The sequence below is a fragment of the Solanum dulcamara genome, chromosome 4, assembly GCF_947179165.1.
Source record: "Solanum dulcamara chromosome 4, daSolDulc1.2, whole genome shotgun sequence".
Lineage (NCBI taxonomy): Eukaryota > Viridiplantae > Streptophyta > Magnoliopsida > Solanales > Solanaceae > Solanum > Solanum dulcamara.
In genome coordinates this window covers 5,808,879-5,826,875 of record NC_077240.1, presented here as the reverse complement: position 1 = coordinate 5,826,875, position 17,997 = coordinate 5,808,879, and the positions used below count along the sequence as shown (strand labels likewise).

At 34.9% G+C, this 17,997-nt stretch overlaps 2 protein-coding genes across 2 annotated transcripts; both read right to left on the bottom strand.

The window, feature by feature from the left end:
• Positions 1-9,421: 9,421 nt before the first annotated feature.
• Positions 9,422-13,574, bottom strand: LOC129885747 (ABC transporter G family member 1-like). Its single transcript, XM_055960155.1, has 8 exons — positions 13,210-13,574; positions 12,932-13,011; positions 11,211-11,669; positions 11,044-11,130; positions 10,837-10,962; positions 10,476-10,667; positions 10,291-10,377; positions 9,422-10,214 (listed from the first exon to the last, which is right to left on the bottom strand). Exons 1-8 carry the CDS (start codon positions 13,433-13,435, stop codon positions 9,567-9,569), a joined length of 1,905 nt encoding a protein of 634 aa, XP_055816130.1. The 5' UTR covers positions 13,436-13,574; the 3' UTR covers positions 9,422-9,566.
• Positions 13,575-14,126: 552 nt separating this feature from the next.
• On the bottom strand, positions 14,127-15,566 carry LOC129888004 (uncharacterized mitochondrial protein AtMg00810-like). Its single transcript, XM_055963261.1, has 2 exons — positions 14,817-15,566; positions 14,127-14,141 (listed from the first exon to the last, which is right to left on the bottom strand). The coding sequence occupies exons 1-2, from the start codon at positions 15,564-15,566 to the stop codon at positions 14,127-14,129; spliced, it is 765 nt and encodes a 254-aa protein (XP_055819236.1).
• Between the last annotated feature and the right edge of the window lie 2,431 nt (positions 15,567-17,997).

The window sequence follows — 17,997 nt, the reverse complement described above, 5'->3', positions numbered from 1 at the left end:
AAATTAAAGATTACTTTTCGCTATCATTCTTTTGATTATTATCAAATTATTCTCCTAGAAAATTTAAAGTAGTTAAGAATCTTATTAAATGAAGGGTAAATATTGAAAAAGGTTCCAATAATTTTCTTGAATTTAAATAATTCATTTATTTTGAATTATGAAAAAGTTCTAATAATTCACTTAATACGGACCAAAGGGAGTAACAATCATTTTTCCAAACAAGAAGTGTACAACTAATAAGCTGAAAGAATGTAGGTATCAAATAAATCACTACTAATATAAAAAGCTAAGGCTTGCATTATTTCTTCTAATACACTCTACCAAACTACCAATGACAAACGAACCAGCTATAGTGACCGTTTAGTTTGTTTCGTGCTGAAATACCTGTTCTTTTGTCATGTTTTAGAAACCTTTTTGAGTGTACTCCCTCCGTTCACTTTTATTTTGTCATAAATATTGCATTTGGCATACTCATTAGGAAATTAATGATTGATATGACTATTTTATTACACTACACTTATTTATTGATGTTTAATAAGTCTTGAAAATGAGTTGGAGAATTGATCAATGTTAAGGGTAAATTAACGACAAGGAGACATGGTGAAGAACAATAATAAGAGAGTTTGAGATTTTGCTTCTGCTTGCTGATTTCAGCAACTTGACTATGAGCTGATTTATACTTATCAGAAGCTTTGAATGACCTTATCAGGATATTAATCACCTCTTTTGTGGATTTCCTCCTAGTTGGACTTTCTTCAATGTCATTATTCATAGCCAAAAAAAGAACATTTTTAGCAATTGATAAATATTCTATTCAAATACTAAAAGATCAAATCTTACATTCCTTATTTTTAATTGGGCAAGGATAACCACTCGACTAACATTCCTTATTTTCTAATTCCACTTTTTACGGACAATTATATTTTAGGTGATCTGATTTCTTTTTCATGTATAGAAGTTAAACTCGTTCAAATTATATGATCACGGCCTCAATTGCTGCACTAGCAGGCAGGGGCGGACCCAAGGCAAGTTCAGGGGGTTCATCCGAACCCCCTTCGTTAAAAAAATTATACTGTATATATAATATAAATTTTTTAATTTATGTGTATATATTTAACATTGAACCCTCTGAGCATAAGCCAAAGGACTAGCTCAGTGGCAAATGGGGTTCAATATTTTGTCTTAGCTTGTCAGCTCGCGGGTTCGAATTCGAATAAGCATATTTTTTTCTAATTAGCGTATTTAATTTTTTTTGAACCCCCTTCATAAAATTTCTGAGTCCGCCACTGCTAGCAGGGTCAAAATACACAGTACAAAAGATAAAAAGAATGGTTCTTGCCATGGCATGGGCTTAGAATTGTTTTCATGACATAATAAGAAGCTGCACAACTTGGCTCATTAAGAAAGAGGAGTTTTGGGTGCATTAAGATCTCCACGCATATGCTGACTCTCCTTTTTTGTCCTCCGCTTATTCCTTTCCCACTCCATCCTCCAATTTGTTTCCATTGCTTCCTTCAATAGTCCCATTTCCTTCATACTCATGTCTGCTAAATTTTTTTTCCTCTGATTTTGGCATGGAATTTAGGAGTTGGAGCACTGCAGCAGAATAGTATAATAAAATATCTCCAACAGACATCATCTGAAATTAGGACAATAATTATAGGACCCTTTCAAAATATAAGTGTCTCTTTAAGATAAGAAATCTAATTATTTTACTTTAAACAAAAAATTTTGAGAAATAAAAAGCTACCCATCTTAATCATTTTATCTAGCTAGTCTTGTTTCATATAGAGTTTGATTTTCTTGATAAAGTTTGTTGTGAGTTTGTCTTACATATGTTGATTATCAACTCACACTCTTACTAGATAGCTCAACCTCAGACTTGAAGACAAACTATTCTGGTGAAGTGTCAATTAGCACATCTTTTGATATTTGTTGAATCATATATTGTTTTCATTTATATTTCACCATTCGTTAGTTTCCCAATCCAGACAAATATTAAATATCTGCCTCTACTTATATGTGAAATACTTTCCCTCTCCTGTCTTTGTTAATCAGTAATCACCATCCATTACAATCTATATTTATCATATATAACTTTAATTATAATTGATTGATTAGAAGGTAGATTATATACTACTAGTCTAGAATCTTCTTTAATTATATTACTCATGTATAATATGTACCATATATAACATTTACTATGTATACTTTTCCTTGTAACTTTATAAGGAGATGATCTCCTTCATTCTAAAGATATGAAAAATCTAGTTTTTTCACTTCTTGATACTGTCAGCAAGTTAGATTTTCTTTTAGCAAACACTATCTATTATTTTTGTAGTATTAATTAGCTCTATTTCAATCTATATGAACTAATTTAATTGACACAGAATATATTTTTTTTGGAAAAATGAAGACTTTTGATATTTGTGAAACATGCTAATATATGGATCAATCTTTTTGAAATAGACTAAACAAGAAATAGATTTAGGATCCCACAAAATTAGAGTGTCTTTTCAAAAATAAGTCATAGTTAAAGGGGTAATTATGTATTCTCCCTTAAATGAATTGATTATGGCTACCAACATGGCTATGAGAATCCAAATGGTTGCACAACTAGGTGATGTCCTCAAGTAAAAATTATACTTCCTGTCCTATTTTAGTTGTGATGATAAGGTCTTTCACAATCCTTAAAAAAATATTAATTATAAGTATTATTTGATTAATATATTTCTTATCAATTCTTTAATCTTTATCCAGTTATGTGTCTCTTAATTCTAGAATAATTAATGCTAATGGTAAAATTGGAAAAATATAATTAATTTTCTCTTGATTGTTTAAATTGACAACTATTTTGGGACAACTAGTTTTAGTATACATGACAATTAATATGGGACAATAATTCCTTTTTTTCCTTCTCTCTATATACATTTTCTATATTAACCTTTGGTTGGTCTAATATATATATATATATATAATTTAAATTTTGTGGACTGTCAGTGTACTAAACTTCTTACATCATCAGGTAATTTTAAAGGTTAATTTGATTTTTCATGTAATTATAAATTATGACCAAAACCTATTAAAGGAAAATTTAATCCTAATTTTAAGTACCAAAATTCTTTCCTTTTCCGATGTTGTTTACGTTTTTCATAGTTTTAATTTGACTTTTTTTACGGTTTTTCATATTTTTCATCTTAGTAAAATAATTTTTCAATATCTATTTTTTCACAATTGAATTCTAAAGTATTATTATTATTTTCTTCCAACGTCATGGTAAATTGACTACCGAATAATTCTTCAACCTCAAACATTATAATTTTAAAAGCAATAATTTTTTATTATCTCAAATATTTAATTTTTGGAAAAAAATATTGATGTTCATTATGAATTGCTATAATTTCATATGAATTGAGCTGTTTACGGTAATACTATTACCAATCAAAACTCTCATTTGGAAATTTTTATGAGGAAATTCTTGTATCGATAAACATTACTTTCAATAATCAATTTTTTTAAAATATAAATCATTATTTTAAAAGAAGCTTCTGATAGGGACTGTGGACACATGAGTTTTGAAAAGTCATGGAGAGAAAATGAATTATCATATTTGAAGAGTTATGAATACAGAGGGTTTCAAGTGAGAGAAACTATAGAAGAGAATAAAAAAAATTGAGTGTTACAATTTTGGAAAAAGAAAATAATTAAAAAAAAGTTGGTTACCTATTATAGCTAGTTACTGTTACCTAATAGTGAAAAACAAATATACATTGACAGTGCACAAAATTTAAACTCTATAAAAAAAAAAGGTTTTGACATAAAAGATAAACAAAAGCAAGACTTATTTGAAAGCATTGAACAATTAATGTTCTCTCTTTCTCTTATTTTATAGTGAGTTATTTTGCAATTTTTCATTCTATCATATGATTCTATTTATAAAGCACAGTCACATAGGCAATCCATTATTTTCTTTATCTGCAAGATAGTCAAAACGCGTTTTGAACGCGTAGTCAACCAAACGCGTTTTGAACGCATAGTCAAAAAGGAACAAAACGCGTTTTGAACGCGTAGTCAAAAAAAGAACAAAACGCGTTTTGAACGCGTAGTCAAAAAGGGAGGTTCAATACGCGGATTTTACGCGTTTCTAGTTTCCTATAAATAGAAGACTTCTTGCCCTCATTTATCCTATCCCAGAAAGAGAGAGTAAGAATACAAAGAGAGTTATACACCAAGATAAATATTTTAGTCTTGACTGTCCTCTTTAGTAGTTGTTCCTTTTACAAAAGAGAAGTGTTTATTGTTGTTTTCTCCTTGTATTTGAGAGCTGTGTACTCCATATTAAAATAGTGAGATCTTTCTACCCCGTGGTTTTTCCCTTCTATCATTTAGAGGGGTTTCCACGTAAAATTCTCGTGTCCAATTTATTTTTATTATTTTCATCATATCAAACTTTAGTTGTGGTGCTTTCTCCCCCTAACAGTGGTATCAGAGCCCTCGGTTATTCTGTCTGTTTTATGCGAAAGTACTATTTGTGAATAGTAAATTTGGTGAACAGTACTATTCACGTGAATAGTAAATTTCGATGACGGTACAGTTTGTCACGATTGTTCGAAAAAATATTCAGAAACGATCTAGAAGGGTGTGAAGCAAATAACAATGTCAAGTACAACAAAGTTTGACGTTGAGAAATTCAATGGGGCTAATTTCTCATTGTGGAAAATGAAAATAAAAGCAATACTGAGAAAAGACAATTGCTTAGCTGCAATTGAAGGCAGGCCCACAGACTTTGTTGATGACAACAAGTGGAATGACATAGACAGCAACGCAGTTGCTGATCTACACTTGGCACTAGCTGATCAAGTATTGTCTAGTGTGGCAGAAAAGCGGACGGTGAAGGAAATATGGGATACTCTTACGGGGTTGTATGAGGCCAAGTCTTTGCATAATAAAATCTTCTTAAAAAGAAGATTGTATACTCTTCGAATGGCAGAATCCATGTCAGTTACTGAACACATCAATACTTTGAATATTCTGTTTTCGCAACTTACAACAATGGGTTGTAAAATAGAGGGGACTGAACGTGCGGAGCTTCTACTTCAAAGTCTGCCTGACTCGTATGATCAACTCATCATCAACCTGACGAACAATACAGACAGTCTAGTTTTCGATGAAATTGCAGCCGCTGTCTTGGAAGAAGAAAATAGACGCAAAAATATGGAAGACAGACAAGCAAGTTCGCAGCAAACTGAAGCTTTGATGATGGTGAGAGGAAGACCAACGGAATGTGGCCCCAGTGGGAGTCACAATCATGACAGATTTCAATCAAGAAGTAAGAAGAATATCAAGTGCTACAACTGTGGCAAGAAAGGGCACTTCAAGAAAGATTGTCGGTTCAAGAAGAAGAGTGAACACCCTGAGCCATCAAATGCTCAAGGGAATGTTGCATGTACCTCGGATGATGGCGATATTTTATGTAGTGAGGCAATATCAAATAATGAAGGCAGAAAACGTTTCGCTGATGTCTGGATCATGGACACAGGAGCAACATGGCACATGACTTCCAGGAGAAAATGGTTCCATCAATATAATCCTATCTCAGGAGGGTCTGTGTTCATGGAAAAGATCATGCTTTGGATGTTATTGGTATTGAGTCCATCGAAATAAAGATGTATGATGGCACGGTACGCACCATCCAGGAGGTACGACATGTAAAAGACTTGAAGAAGAATCTATTGTCTTTAGGACAACTAGATGATAATGGATGTTCATATAAGACTCATGGTGGAGTCATGAGAATATCCAAAGGAGCGCTTGTAGTGATGAAAGCAGAAAAACTTGCTGCAAATCTATATGTGCTTAAAGGTGAAACACACCAAGAAGGAGAAGCATCAACCGCGTCAGCAAGTTCATTTGAAGAATCAACGATGATGTGGCATCGTAAACTTGGCCATATATCGGAACGAGGTTTGAAGATTCTTGCGGAGCAAAAACTTCTTCCAGGGCTCAAAAAGGTTTCACTATCCTTTTGTGAGTATTGTGTTACCAGTAAGCAAAATAGATTGAAGTTTAGCAGTTCCTCTACTAAAAGCAAGGAAATACTAGAACTGGTTCACTCTGATGTCTGGCAAGCACCGGTGGAGTCTCTAGGAGGAGCGAAATATTTCGTGTCATTTATCGACAATTACTCCAGGAGAAGTTGGGTGTATCCAATCAAGAGGAAGGCAGATGTTTTTCCAGTTTTCAAAGAATTCAAAGCGCGGGTGGAACTTGAATCTGAGAAAAAGATCAAGTGTTTGAGGACAGATAATGGAGGAGAATACACTGGTGATGAATTTAATAACTTCTGTAAACAAGAAGGTATTAAACGGCAGTTCATGGTGGCATATACTCCACAACAAAATGGAGTAGCAGAGCGGATGAACAGAACCTTGTTGGAACGGACAAGAGCTATGTTGGCAACTGCAGGGTTGGGAAAACCATTCTGGGCAGAAGCAGTCAAAACCGCCTGTTATGTGATCAATCGGTCACCATCAACCGCAATTGATCTGAAAACGCCAATGGAGATGTGGACAGGAAAACCAGCTGATTATTCTCATTTACATATATTCGAAAGTCCTGTTTATGTTATGTACAACACCCAAGAAAAATCAAAGTTGGATCCAAAATCTAGGGAATGCATTTTCTTAGGGTATGCTGATGGAGTCAAGGGGTACCGCTTGTGGGATCCCACAGCCCGCAAGGTGGTAATCAGCAGGGATGTTGTATTTGTTGAAAACAAGATACAAGCAAAAGAAAATAGCACTTTAAAAGAAAAATCAGAGACTACTACAGTTGAAGTTGAAGAAATAGAAGAAGTTCCAGTTTCTTCTGAAGCAGCACCAGAGCACGAAGAACAAGAGCAAGCTGAGATCGAAACTCCACAAGTTCGACGGTCAATTAGGGAGAGAAGAGAACCAGCTTGGCACTCAGATTATTCTATGGAGAGTAATATTGCATACTGTCTACTAACAGAAGATGGAGAGCCTTCAAATTTTCACGAGGCTATGAAAGGCCAAGAATCATCTCTGTGGGTGGCAGCAATGCAAGAAGAAATTGAAGCTCTTCATAAAAATAAAACATGGGATCTTGTTCAATTACCACAAGGAAGGAAGGCCATTAGAAACAAATGGGTCTACAAGATCAAATGCAATGGTAATGATCAAGTGGAGAAGTATCGTGCAAGATTGGTGGTAAAAGGATTCGCTCAGAAAGAAGGTATAGACTTCAATGAGATATTTTCTCCGGTGGTTCGACTCACAACAATTCGAGTGGTCCTGACGATGTGTGCTACATTTGACTTGTACTTGGAGCAGTTAGATGTCAAAACTGCATTTCTTCATGGAGAGCTTGAAGAAGAAATTTATATGCTCCAACCAGAAGGTTTTGAAGAACAGGGAAAAGAGAACTTGGTTTGCAGGTTGAACAAATCTCTATACGGTCTCAAACAGGCGCCGAGATGTTGGTATAAGAGATTTGATTTCTTCATTATAAGCCTTGGATACAACAGACATAGTTCAGATCCTTGTGTTTATTACAAGAGATTTGGTGATAAAGATTTTGTTATTTTGCTGTTGTATGTTGACGACATGTTGGTAGCAGGCCCCAACAAAGATCGTCTCACAAATTTAAAGGCACAGTTGGCTAGGGAGTTTGAAATGAAGGACTTGGGACCAGCAAACAAGATTCTAGGGATGCAAATTCACCGAGACAGAAATAATAGGAAGATTTGGCTTTCTCAAAAGAACTACTTGAAGAAAATCTTGAGACGCTTCAAGATGCAAGACTGTAAGTCAATTTCTACCCCACTTCCTATTAATTTCAAGTTATCCTCAAGTATGTGTCCTAACAATGAAGCAGAGAGGATGGAGATGTCTCGAGTACCGTATGCATCAGCAGTGGGAAGTTTAATGTTTGCTATGGTATGTACAAGACCTGACATTGCACAAGTAGTGGGAGTGGTTAGTCGATACATGGCTAATCCTGGTAGAGAGCATTGGAATACTGTTAAGAGGATCCTGAGATACATCAAGGGTACCTCAAATGTTACAATGTGTTATGGAGGATCAGACTTTACTGTTAAAGGTTATGTTGATTCAGATTATGCATGTGATCTTGATAAAAGCAAGTCCACCACAGGTTATGTGTTTACTCTTGCTGGAGGAGCTGTAAGCTGGGTTTCAAAACTGAAATCTATCGTGGCTACATCTACGACGGAAGCAGAATATGTAGCAGCTACACAAGCTAGCAAAGAAGCAATATGGATGCAGATGTTACTGGAGGAGCTCGGGCACAAACAAGAAAAGATTGCTCTGTTTTGTGACAGTCAGAGCGCTTTGCACCTTGCAAAGAATCCGGCATTTCATTCAAGGACAAAGCACATACGAGTTCAGTATCACTTTGTTCGTGAGAAGGTGGAAGAAGGCAGTGTGGATATTCAAAAAATTCACACTAATGACAACCTGGCATATATGTTTACGAAGCCGATCAACAGTAATAAGTTTATATGGTGTCGATCTTCTATTGGCCTAGCAGAAACGTAACATTGCAGTAATTGGGTAGAAAGGATGGTGTGAAGACTTAATTGATTCTCAATTAAATCTTCAAGTGGGAGAATGCAAGATAGTCAAAACGCGTTTTGAACGCATAGTCAACAAAACGCGTTTTGAACGCATAGTCAAAAAGGAACAAAACGCGTTTTGAACGCGTAGTCAAAAAAAGAACAAAACGCGTTTTGAACGCGTAGTCAAAAAGGGAGGTTCAATACGCGGATTTTACGCGTTTCTAGTTTCCTATAAATAGAAGACTTCTTGCCCTCATTTATCCTATCCCAGAAAGAGAGAGTAAGAATACAAAGAGAGTTATACACCAAGATAAATATTTTAGTCTTGACTGTCCTCTTTAGTAGTTGTTCCTTTTATAAGAGAGAAGTGTTTATTGTTGTTTTCTCCTTGTATTTGAGAGCTGTGTACTCCATATTAAAATAGTGAGATCTTTCTACCCCGTGGTTTTTCCCTTCTATCATTTAGAGGGGTTTCCACGTAAAATTCTCGTGTCCAATTTATTTTTATTATTTTCATCATATCAAACTTTAATTGTGTTGCTTCCTCCCCCAAACATTATCTACCTTCGTTATTAGTTTTCACAAACCATTTTTGATCTTATTATATATGCCTTTGTTCTTCTCCCAGCTACTTTCATGCGCATCTTATATTCGGTGATTAGTAATTTATATTGTTTGAGTTACTAATTAAGTTTCCAAACAACATTTATTTTTAAAAATTAACTTGAGTATGCAAACCTGAAATTGGATTATAAACGTAACATATAACTGAAATCCTGTTATCAACTGAGCTATCTATTTATGTGTGATCAACTACTGGTATTCTTAAAGAAGAGTGACTTGCATAATTCTATTAGCTTTAGGGTTACAAATGAAGGAGAACTGAACTTTTATTTGAATACAAGGAAAGCAACTATAGGAAATATACTATAATAACATTGTAAATAATTTAGGTAGCAAATTCATGCTAAGGTATTTCTGCCGAATTGATTTGCTTAGGTGAGGTAGACGTGATTGCTCTTACAGCTGGCTTAACCTTTTCACCAGCCTTGACAAACAGCAAGAACAATAGCCTGTAAACAAATACCATCCCCAGTAAAATGGCAAGATCCACCCACTTTGAGTAATCCAGATCCATTTCCCATTTATACCTCAGAATATCTTCCCCTTTGATCAAACCCTTCATGTGCTCCTCATTAATTTTTAGTCCTTCAAATTCGTTCTTGAATAGCCCTTGGTAAGCATACTTATGAAATGCGACATAGTGTAAAGGGTACTTCCAGAATACCCTAGGCAAATCATTTGTTAATCGAAAGAACCCTCCACTTAAGCACATAAGTGCTTGTATTCCTGCTCCAGTTATTAATCCCATGAGGAAATTAGGCACAATGCTTGCTACAATCATCATTAGGCTCTCAACTAACATCATACACGTGAAGAGGACTACTGCAAAGCACATGAAATGCTCAAATCCACCTTGTAATCCCGTAAGGAAATACGTAATAGCTCCTGGGATAAAAGATACCAATACCAAGTATGGTAAAGCAGAAAGTGTATTGGCAATGACAAATGAACCAGAGCCATAATGGCCGTTTAGTTTCTCTTGTTGAAATACCTGCCATACATTAGCACATCATAAGATCAACAGAGAAATTGAAAGAAAAAGTGAAATACCAAATGTATTATTTTACCTTGAGTTCTTCCACAAAAGAGGAAAATCCACCAATGGCCATAAAAGTGATGAACGTTGCCACAAACATAAGCATGGAACCTCTTGCCTATATATTTTCATCATGTAGTTAAGAAGTAAATAATCGTGCAGTTTAAAACATTAGGTTCAAGAGGAAATACATGTCGATGTGTGTGTATCATTTACCTGAATTGAAGAGTAAGAAAAGCCAACATCATAGTAGATAGTGCCAAGACCTACAGCTATTACAATGTAAACAGCTAAGCGCATCCAGTAGTATCCAAGATCACGGGACATGTTCACAAATGATCTTCTTGTCAATACAAGGCTTTGAGTTGCGAAGTTGGCACGGCTTCTTTTCTCCAATACTTCACCTTCCTGTACATGATTTAGAAAGTCGTTGATCCAGCAGTCAGGAACTTAAATAAGGGGATTCTTATTTCAACGATTTATATATATGTACAAGTTACTTCATTACATGTAGCTTCGCCTATTAACAACAGGGAATAAACATCAATCATAACTGAGTTTCTAAATATTTTTGCACCTGTTTGCAGATTTCAGCAACTTGACTTCGAACTGCTCTGTACTTATCAGAACCACTGTACGACTTTATCAGGATATTAATCACCTCTTCTGTTGATTTCCTCCTAGTTGGACCTTCTTCAATGTCCTATTATTCATAGACAAAAAGTTCATTTAAAGGAATCGAGAAACATTCTATTCCAATACTAAAAGATCAGACTTTTCATACCTGATCAAAATCACTGTTAATTGTTTTGAGAAAATGATCAGATGGATTCTGGAGCGTCGGGCAATGATAACCACTCAATGCAAAAAACTGCAGTACTCATTTATTAAGTATTAATTTGATTGATTAACTTAAGTCATTTCACAAATTCAAATAATATGCATGCTCACCTCAATTGCTGCATTAGCAGGTCCAAAGTAGACAGTTCTTCCAGAAGACAAAAGACATAAAGAATGAAATAGACTGAAAACTTCAGCACTAGGTTGATGAATTGAGGCAATAATAGTTCTCCCCTGACATTGGCTTGCAATTGTTTTCATGACATAATAAGACGCTGCACTATCAAGTCCACTAGTTGGTTCATCAAGAAAGAGAAGTTTAGGGCGCGTTAAAATCTCCAAGCATATGCTGACTCTCCTTTTCTGTCCTCCACTTATTCCTTTTCCGCTCCATCCTCCAATTCTTGTTTCCATTGCATCCTGCAATCCCATTTCCTTCATAGTCATGTCTGCTATTTGTTTTTTCTCTGATTTTGGCATGGAATTCGGGAGTTGGAGTTCAGCAGAGTAGTATACAGCTTCTTTTACTGTGAGTGTTGCCATTAGAGTATCTTCTTGAGTCACATAGGCCTGATTGTAATAATGTTAGTACAAAGAGATGATGAGGCACTTTATATAATTAATAAGTAAAGGAAATAACAGTTGCTTTATAACAATTTACTCCTCTTTTTACAAAGCTAAATTTGATCCTCTAATTTGTTTTTGGCGTGCTAGTAAATTCCATGATTAGTTATGTCTCAAATATTCTAATCTACAAAATAAATTCTGATTTCTTTCTCCAGCAGAGCGCTCAAAATATTTTGAGCTATAATTTTTTTTTATACTTGAGAAAATAGTCGATAGACTTCTTAATTTTGGATGATATATTCTGGTTATAAAGTAGTTTACATACATCTATACCATTATATAAATGATGAGATAAATTCATTTCGTCTAAGAGAAGTGAAAAATTAATTTTGAATCTATTATTTGATTTTTTATTATAAAAACAAAATCTATGTAGGTATATTTGATTCTTTCGCAAAGTTAAAAGATATATTTGGTCATTTTCAGACATAGTATTCTTTGGTCTTCTTTAATTCAACAAATAATTTGGGTTTATTATCTTGATGTTTAAATTTATTTTCACTCATTTCTTGTAAAATTTATCACAAATTCTCCAATCTTTTTTTATAAAAATAATAAATTACAATAACACCACACAAAAATAAAGACATTTGTTTTAAGACTTTTTTCTTCTTTTTTTACACACAATTTTTTCTTTTTATTTCTCATATTTTCACACTAAAGAATGAAATAAAAAATAAAATAAGAATACAAAAATCAAATAATGATAAAGAAATAGATCTCCAAGGGAGATATTTACTCAAATTAACCGTGTGTCAAAAAAATAAAATTCACTTGTGAGTAGGATCATATATAGAATTTTGCTAGAAGGATCTAATATTTCCCTACAATGATTTTTGAGAAATAAAAATTCAAAAATAATAAATTTATAATTATTTTTTTTCACTTTCATTAGACGAAAATAATATATATATATGAGTCATTTGTGTAATGATAAGAGTACATGTGACACTTTAAAAAGGAGATATATTTCACTTCCCTTTGTAATTTCATAATTGCCTTTATTTTAGCAAGGAAGCTGTGTATGTTTATCATATACATATTCCTAATTCAAAGTCCATGCACATTTTTCTTTTGAAGATTTCCAACAGCTAGTACAATTGCTGTAGAATATTGTATCACAAAGGAGTAAAACATCATCTGATATTAGGACAATAATTATGTTCCAAGTAATTGATTCTTAATTGGGATTAAAATTTACTTACAGAGGTTCCATACGCCAGTGTCTGTTTGCGACCATTGATTAGAATATCTCCACTCTGCCTTGTGCTCGATCCCAATCTCCCTGACAACATTAAAATATACATAAGCAGCTAATCAAAATAATAACACTAGCTAGTTTGCCTGGGTGGGGCTGTTTCTGGAGTTTAACTTCTAAATAGTGATAGTAGTAAAAGAATTTTTGATTATCAAGTCAACTATATTGTCAAAATTCTTTACTTTGTCAGTACTCTATATAAAAGCGTCGTGGTTACATATATACCTGCTATTGTGTCAAGAAGTGTGGATTTGCCACAGCCAGAAGGGCCCATGATAGCCAAGAGTTCACCAGGCCTTGCATAGCCTGTTAAGCCTTTAAGAATGGATTTGTTGCCATCTTTCAAGCTTGAAGCCGTCACCCACAAATCTTCCCACGTCAAGAAAACCTCTCCATATTGTGGCACAATTTCAATTAATTCGACGACATTCTTTGATCCTTGATTTGGCATCTTGCTTTATATATGATTTAAGGAAGTTTTTGAAGTACTTTAGTTTATATTGTTACTAACATGAGTTTGTATATGCTAATATATAGAAGCACTAAGCAAATGAGGAAAGAGAGAAGTAAACTAGTGATTTATTATGTTCTGGTAGTGAGAGTACTGATCAGTATATAAAGACACATAAAATATGCAACCTACTCCTTTCATTTTCATATGGTACTCTAACTTAATTTCCTTGTACAAGTTTGTTGTGAGTTTGTCTTCTTTAATATCAATTCACACTGTTGCGTGTTTGAATAAAATGTAGGAGTAATAAATATAATTGTGTATATATCAGTGAGTATAAATTGACACGAAGGGGGTCAACATTTTTTTATGTAACTTATGTAACCATTAAATCATATTTTTTCACAATCTTCTATTAATTACCTCACTACACCTCAAATTACTATCAATTATCTTGATATTTACTATATGGAAAAAATCTAAAGGGTGCTTTCTTCTTTTGTGTTGATATATAAAAATTATTTTAAGTGTGAAAATATATTGTAATGTGCAGTGAGGATAGTGTAGTGAAAGAGAAAGACGAGATAAAGAAATATTTCAAGTCTCCAATTTATTTACTACATAAAAAAAAGAGTAATGTCATACTGAATGTCAATGTTTATGTATTTTAATATTAAATTAAAATATGTGTCTAATTACACTTGATCTGATATTGTGCAACAAGAACTTAATTAGCAAGTACAACAAACAAGTATATTTACTTGGTACAAAAGTTTGTGGCTTGTTTTATAAAACTAATATCCCGTTATATACTTAAAAAACTTTTTTTTGATGCAAATAAGAAAATTTGGTGCTATTTGTTGGAAATAAAAAAATTATTATGGCTAAATCTATCGTGAACACTGAGTTTATTGCTTTAACTTCATCTAATAAAAAAGTGAATTAATTCAGAAATTTATCATATCAATCACTTTATTTTAATAAATTAATTTCTCTAATTTTGATTAATTATGATAGCACCAACATTATGTTGTATTTGTTTGAACAAAGAAAAAACACGTTAAATCTTGTGTTGTTGTTATTCTCTTTGAAAGAGATTAATCTCTTGATTTTTTTCATTAACCTCAATAGTTTATATACACAAATACAAGAGTATAATTAGGCTATAATTAAGAAAATTAAATATCTCTATGTTAGGAACTAAATAAACTAAATATCTCTATATTATGAACTGAATATATACAATCTGTTACAATCTGTCAGAATATATTTTTATATATTCTAACCCCCCCCCCCCCCGCAGTCGAAGTGGGAGGTCGCCAAATGCTAAGACTGTCCCAAAAATCCTCAAATAACGAGAGGAGACATGTAACACTCGAACCTGGCCACGAGCCACCTTTTCCCGTACAAAATGTATATCCATCTCAATGTGTTTAGTGCGTTGATGCTGAAAAGGATTACCAGCTAGATAAATGGCACTAACATTATCACAGTAAATCAAAGTAGCCTGTGGAATAGAACAATGAAGTTCCAAAAGCAAGTTTCGCAACCAACACGACTCAGAAACCACATTGGCAACCCCTCGGTATTCTGTCTCTACACTCGAATGGGACAAAGTAGCTTGACGTTTGGTGGACCATGAGATCAACTTATCAACCATAAAGACACAATAACCCAAAGTCAAACGCCGTGAATCGAGGCACCCACCCCAATCAACATCAGTATACGAGACAAGAGTGGTTGTGGAAGAGGGATAAAAGTGAAGACCATCATCCAAAGTACCTTGTAGGTAGCGCACGATGCGCTTGAGAGCGTTCATGTGCTCATCCTGTGGGTCATGCATAAATAAGCATACCTGTTGCACAACAAAATTAATATCCGATCTCGTGAATGTGAGGTATTGTAATGCCCTTGTAAGACTCCCATAAAGAGATGGGTCCTCAAACGGTATGCTCGTAGTAGTCCCGAGCTTCAATTTTGGAGAAACCAAAGTAGGAGATGGCTTACACGATGATATGCCAGCTCGGTCAATGATCTTGGCCACATACTTCCTTTGAGATAAAAATAAACTACTTATATGACGAGTAATAGCAATGCCCAAGAAATAACTAAACGGGCCCAAATCCTTCATAGCAAATTCGGAGACAAGAAGCTATATGATAGACTGGCGGAGCGTATCAGAGGAAACAATTAAAATAATATCGTCGATATACAATAAAAAAATAAGCCATAGAAGTACCTTGAGAAACCCAAAGGTACAGACATAATCAGCAAATCGCACTAAGCCCGCAGAGCTTGTTTCAGCCCATAAAGAGATTTTTTCAGGAAATACATATGATTAGGTCTATCAGAATTCCAATAGCCCAAAGGTTGATACATGTAAACAGTCTTCTTGAATTCGCTATGTGAGAAAGAATTTTTGACGTCAAGTTGATGAATCGCCAATGCCTTGGAGAGAGCCAAACTAAGAACCGTACGAATAGTCGCCGATTTGACAACTGAACTAAATGTCTCACCACAATCCACACTAACCTGTTAGGTTTTATCATCACCTACAAGACGAGCTTTATGTCGCTCAAATGAACCATCAGATTTTTTATGAGCAAAAATCCACATACACCAAATAATATTAACATTTGAAGGACGGAGCACCAATTCCCACATCTTATTTTGAATAAGAGCATTATATTCATCATCCATAGCCAATTTTTAATTTGATTCACGAAAAATAGACATAGGGTTACGGGATAGAAGGGACTTCGAGACAAATGTAAGAAGATTGAAGGACCTCTTAGGCTTATAGATCCCATGCTGACTCCTAGTAACTAGATCGATGGGTAGACTAGAAGGAGAGACGGGAGTGGGTGGAGGAGGAGATCTAGGTGGGAGAGTGGAAGAAAACGTTGGGGATGACCCAACAGGCAGCGAAGGAGCGATTTACCCAGGTGAGGGGGGCAGAGCCGCTGGATGGACACAGCGGGATGGGCAGCGGGGTGGGAGAAAAATGGTGATCCGACGGGTTTGTAGAGGTAATGAGATGACGAACACATAGGGAGATGGTCCATTATCTAAAAATTGATATGTGTGATTTTGAGGAGTATGTAACTTGGCAAAAGGAAATTGCGTCTCATCAAATATTATATGATGGCTAATGATGATTTTTTAATATGACAAATCAAAACATGTATACCCACGATGATGTGATGGATATCCCCAAAAAAAACACGGTATTGACTGAGGTTGAAGTTTGTTTATGAATGTAGAAGGAATGACAGGATAACATAAACACCAAAATACACGAAGATGGAAATAAGAGGGATCCTTCCGATAAAGAATGCGAATAGAGGATTGATAGTTTATCAGTTTATGAGGAAGGATGTTGAGAAGATAGGTTGCCATTTGCAAAGCATGATGCCAAAAGTAAGAAGAAAGGGAAGCATGGGCCAATAAGTCCCAAAAGAGGCCATTATCAAATTCATTGCCATTATCACATTGAATACTCTTGATGTCCCGCTCAAAGTGAGTTCGAATAAATGTCTTGAAAGTTAAAAATATGGAAAAGGTTTGTGATTTGTGTGATAAAGAAAACGTCTACAAGAATTTAGAATAATCATTCATAAACAAGAGATAATATCGATGACCTGAGGAACTCAAAATGGGTGATGTCCAAAGATCACTATATATAATATCAAATGGCATAAAAGTGCTAGAATTTGAAGCATAAAATGGCAACTTAACATGATTTCCAAGAGGACAAGAATGACAAATACGAACATCTCTACTTGGATTATAATCAATCAATTTATTCTTCCTAAAGGAATTCAACACAGGTGCTCTCGGGTGACCCAAACGAACATGCTAAAGAGATGGTGCCAAAATAGCAAAAGTAGATAGTGAAGTAACTGGATTGGTGATCGGATATAGCTCTCTCCGACTGTTACACCTCATTACTAGCCACCCCATCTGAAAAACCTTCACAGAAAATCCAAAGGGATCAAAATTAACAGAGATAGAGTTATCAGTGGTAAATTTGCGAATAAACACCAAATTTTTAACTAGGTGAGGGGCATAAAGGGCATTGTTTAAGTGCAAGGGAGGACACGGGAAAGACAAAGTCGTGTGACTATAGCCATGAATTAGAATTGATTGACCATTACCAATAATTATACCATATATATTACTCTTATTAAAATAAGACGTGAGGTTACCTTGTGTGGATGTCATATGAGAAGTGGCATCGGTGTCCATGTATCAATTTGCATCTGAAGGAGTGATCTCAAGAGTATACATGGCGTTTTCAATGTCAGTAGAAGAAGGGGTTGCCGTGTAGGGCTGTTGAGGTCGGTGGCCAAGAGCACCCGCTCGTGGTTGCTGCTTCTGTCTATAATTGGGTTAGGACCAAGAAGTTGAAAGATATGGACACGGTGGTATAGCCCAAGAACTCCATGATGCCATCCACAAACACTGCTGCCCGCCAGCACATGGAGAATAGGGCGGAGGGTTCTGCCCCGCTGACGGTTGCCCAGTGCCGCGGCTGTTACCGCCTTCCAACTAACCACCAC